The sequence below is a fragment of the Cibotium barometz genome, chromosome 46 (genome assembly GCF_041138505.1).
Source record: "Cibotium barometz isolate CiBa-2024 chromosome 46, ASM4113850v1, whole genome shotgun sequence".
In the NCBI taxonomy this organism is placed as follows: Eukaryota; Viridiplantae; Streptophyta; class Polypodiopsida; order Cyatheales; family Cibotiaceae; genus Cibotium; species Cibotium barometz.
This window is the reverse complement of record NC_141091.1, coordinates 40,593,358-40,597,732: the sequence shown is the minus strand read 5'-3', so window position 1 is coordinate 40,597,732 and position 4,375 is coordinate 40,593,358. Positions and strand designations below refer to the sequence as shown.

The 4,375-nt window shown below is 50.1% G+C and overlaps 1 protein-coding gene across 1 annotated transcript; it reads right to left on the bottom strand.

Annotated features, from left to right (window-relative positions):
• Window positions 1–736: 736 nt before the first annotated feature.
• Window positions 737–3,782, bottom strand: LOC147612219 (uncharacterized). Its single transcript, XM_086784184.1, has 2 exons — window positions 1,205–3,782; window positions 737–1,092 (listed from the first exon to the last, which is right to left on the bottom strand). The coding sequence occupies exons 1-2, from the start codon at window positions 3,780–3,782 to the stop codon at window positions 737–739; spliced, it is 2,934 nt and encodes a 977-aa protein (XP_086640310.1).
• Window positions 3,783–4,375: the final 593 nt, after the last annotated feature.

Below are 4,375 nucleotides of genomic sequence, written 5' to 3'. Positions count from 1 at the left end.
ATATTTTCTTAAAATCCTTTGACTAAGGTGCGATCCCACTAAGGTCCTGCCAATTTCCTCTTTCTTAACTAATTAATTAATTAATGTGAATGAAAATTTGGCACCCCATAATAATGAGGCCTTCAAATTCCGAGTCCCATTAACATTACAAATGGAATCACATTAATATACCTCCAAAAACGATTTTGGGAACCTAGCTCCATCAAGAAAGTGATGGCGAGTCCCATTAACATTACAAATGGAATCACATTAATATACCTCCAAAAACGATTTTGGGAACCTAGCTCCATCAAGAAAGTGAAGGCGAAGAGAGACCATGGAGATAAAGGATAAGTGCGCATTGCCATGCATATGATTAAACGTTACAAAGGTCTTCATCACATCCTAAGGTTCCACTAACATTGCAAACTTGTTGGGGGCCTATTCTCTTCTTATCAATGGATGGAGATTTCAAAATGCCTCGGAAAGTCGTAGAACTTATAGAACAAACTCTTATTTGGCAAATGGAATTAATATATTGGTTCACAAAAATCTACAAGGGCAGATGCAGTTGAGGCTTGAAGAGAAACCAAAACAATAGCCAAACGCTACATAAAGGGAAACCCATGGATACTTTTATAGGTGACAAAGACAAGCTTTTATAGAGAAATCCTGTAATAAAACGTTGCCTAAGCTTTCTCTCAAAACGTTTTGGCCAGGAGCCAAGGTACTGTTCTAAGAATGATGATCATGTAAATTATGGTCCGCTGCAATCCAAGTTCAATGCAACACATCTGGGATCCTTCAGCATTTTGACTACCTCACGGAGAGAAGGTCGTTGATCAGGATCATCATCCACACACCACATGGCCACGTCGAACAGCAATATGGCCACCTGCTTCGAGCCCTCAGAAAGGCCCAACCGTATCCTGGCATCCAGCATTTCCAGCCTGCCTTCCTCCGTGTGAACCTTGCTGCGAGCCCACTTCACCATGTCCATGCACTCGCCATACTCAGGCCCGATGGGCTTGCGCCCTGTGAGGAGCTCCAACAGCACCACGCCATAGCTGTACACATCACTCTTCTCATTCACCTTTAAAGTGTAGGCATATTCTGCATGGAGACGAAAGACAGGTACTCGTAAATTCATAGTGAGATTATGGACGAGATTTGAGATTTAATGACGATTATTACAACCAGATTAAGAAGAGCGGAAGGCGCGCACCTGGTGCTAGGTACCCATAAGAGCCGGCGATGGCGGACATGGAGTCCGTGCCGTTCACAGGTTTGGCCAGGCCGAAATCTGCAATTTTGGCCTCTCCCTTGGAGTCCAGTAGTATGTTGTTGGGCTTCACGTCGCGATGCAAGATGGCCGGCGAGCAATCGTGGTGTAGGTAGCACAGCCCCTCTGCCGCCCCGACCGCTATCGTATACCTGGTCTCCCATGAATCCGCCACCTCCATCCCGCCGTTGTTGCTGTAATTAGCGGCAGATCCATGCAGCAAATCACCCAGGCTGCCGTTCGGCATGTAGTCGTAGAGGAGCAAGTTTGTATGGCCGTTTGAACACCACCCGAGCAGCTTCACTATGTGCCGATGGCTTACATTGCCAAGAGTCCGAATCTCTGCTGAGAAGCCATGATCGTTCAATAACCTTGCCGTTGAGGAGGAAGCAGCGGCAACGTCGTAAGTTGCTGCCAGAAGCCGCTTGATCGCCACCAACCGCCCTCCCGGCAGCACGCCTTTGTACACCGTGCCGGACCCACCCTGACCAATAATGTTCTCATCATCTAAAATGCGTAGCAAATCATGCATTGTGAAGTCCAGCATATCGAACCTTACCAACTTCCAACCCTTCTGCATTGATTTGAGACGCTTCTTCGCGCAGATGTAGCAGCCTGGAAGTAGCACTAATACTACCACCACCACCACACTGATCAACTTGAGTTTTCTGTTGCCATTCTCTTGAAGGTTCCCCAGCTGTGGAAGCACTGTACTGCAATTGACGGAGACCAGTTTGCCACAGAGTCCAGAATTTCCGACAAGTGAGCTTCGGTTGAAGCTTCCACCTTCGGGAGCAACCCCCGACAGGTTGTTGTAGGACAGATCGACGGATTTCAGTTGGCTCATGTTCTGCAACGACAAGGGAATGGATCCGCCAAGCTGATTTTTGGAAACGTTCAAGTAAAAGAGCTGCAAGCATTGATTTAGAGTGTCGGGTAGGGAGCCCGTGAGGAGATTTCTACTGAGGTCCAGATCAGAGAGACGGTTTAGAAGACCGATCTCGCGAGGGATGCCGCCGGCAATGCTGTTGGTAGACAAGTCCAGCTTCTCTAGAGCGGACATGTTGGCGATGGTGGGCGGCAAAGGATCAGTGAGGCGATTATTGGCGAGGATAAGGGTGGTGAGCTTAAACGGAGAGGAAATGGCGGGCAGAGCAACGCCGTCCAAGTAGTTGGACGAGAGCTCCAATATGTCGAGCTTAGGAAGGGACAGAAATCCCGCGGGCAGAGGACCGGTAAGGTTGTTGTTGCCCAGGCGGACTCGAACGAGGGAGGCGCAGCGCCCAAGGCTGGGAGGAATCCGGCCGGACAAGCGGTTCTCTAGGAGGAGGAGCCACTCTAGCTTACCTTCACGACAAAGATCAGGCGGTATGGGGCCTGTCAAGCTATTGATGGAGAGGTCCAACTGTATGAGCTGGGAGCTAACCCTCCCAAGCTGTTGCGGGATTTTGCCTGTGAGATTGTTGTTGAAGAGCATGAGTACTTGAAGCCTTGAAAGATCCCCTATGCAGGGCGGGATGTTGCCATGGATGAAGTTGAGCAGCAGAATGAGAAGCTCCAGCTTGTGCAGATTGCAGAGCTCGTCCGGTATAGTGCCGGACAGAGCGTTGTTGGAAAGATCAAGCGACTTGAGACTGCTGAGGTTGCCAAGCTCCCTCGGAATTGAGCCTACTAGACTGTTATTGTGCAAAAAGAGAGTGTCAAGCTTGGAAAGAGAGCTGAGGGAGGACGGAATGGCTCCGCTCAGCCCGCTGGCCGCCAAATCCAGGCACACTAGATTGCTCAGCCATCCAAACTCCATTGGGACTGCACCTTCGAACTGATTGTAGTAGCCAATGTACATTCGCTGCAGCTTGCCCAGGTTCCCCAGTTCTGCCGGAATACGCCCAGTGAGATTGTTTCCCGACAAAGCTAGGTACTCCAGGCTCTCCAAATTTCCAAATTGCGGATGGATGACGCCAGAGAAGAAGTTACCGCCCAAATTCAGGTGCTTGAGCTTCTTTAGCAAGCTCACCTCCAACGGCAGCTCCCCGGTGAAGTAGTTGTCGAAAGCGTCCAGCACTTCCAGGGAAGCGAGGCCGGAGAGATTCGTCGGCAAAGAGTTGCTGAAAAGATTGTTGGAGATGTTGAGGAAGCGCAGGCCCACGAGATGAGTGATCTCCGTAGGCAAGCTGCCGGCGAGGCTGTTGTAGGCGACGGAGAGGTTGACGAGATTAGGCAGCTGGCCAATGGCCGGCGACAACGTGCCGGCCAGATTCATGTCCGAGATATCAAGAGTAGTAATAGTGGAGCGGTCGGGACTGCAAGTGATGCCTCTCCAGCTACAGGGGCTGGACGCTAGAGCTCCGGCCACCCAATCACCTAAACGCCCGACCGCGTCGTTGTGGAACGCTGCTTTGAGGGAGAGAAGGGCTAATTTTTCTTGCTCCAAGGAAGCGGAGCCGAAATGGCTGCAGCACAATAAGGCCCAGAAGTACAGCGCTGCCAGTGATGCAGCAGAGGGCGCAACTGCGGTGGCCATTGTGCAGCTTGAGGACTACCACCACCTGCATTCGAACAAGGAAAGGTACTCGCTTAATATAAAACAGCGAAGGACCTTACGTCGTAAACCTGCAACACGATCTTCGTTGATCAATCGTGCAAGTTCTCTGCAAGCCTACGCCTAAATCAACGTCCCGTCGTCCGACATCGCTACCCGTAATCCGCGCTGCGCAGCGTGACCGTGGACTGCAATCTCTTCTCTTCTCTTCGTGGATCCGAGGCTGGCTGGGCCTCACCATCACCTCACCATAATCTTATCTTAATCTTCATCCTAATCTAATCTACAACACAGTGTACATTGAGATCGATCACAAATGGAACCCTTTCCTCAGTCCACTCATCGTCATGAGAACTACTGCACGATTGGGCTTTTCAAGGCATGTGTCCTCATTTGTCAAAATATACATACACATATCTATATCTGGTTTAGCCACGAATTTAAGTCTCTCACTTATGAGGAGGACTCGTTGAGTGAGCTTCCCATGCGAGTTTAATTGCCCCACACTAACCGATAACGACTTCAACTCCACGGAACACGCCCACACGCTCCACTACTCATGAAGCGAACTTATC

Coding starts and splice junctions, on each gene's coding strand:
- LOC147612219 (XM_086784184.1), bottom strand. CDS start 3,782: ATGGCCACCGCAGTTGCGCCCTCTGCTGCATCACTGGCAGCGCTGTAC. Junction 1,093..1,204: donor TTATGGGTACCTAGCACCAG/GTGCGCGCCTTC, acceptor GTCTCCATGCAG/AATATGCCTACACTTTAAAG.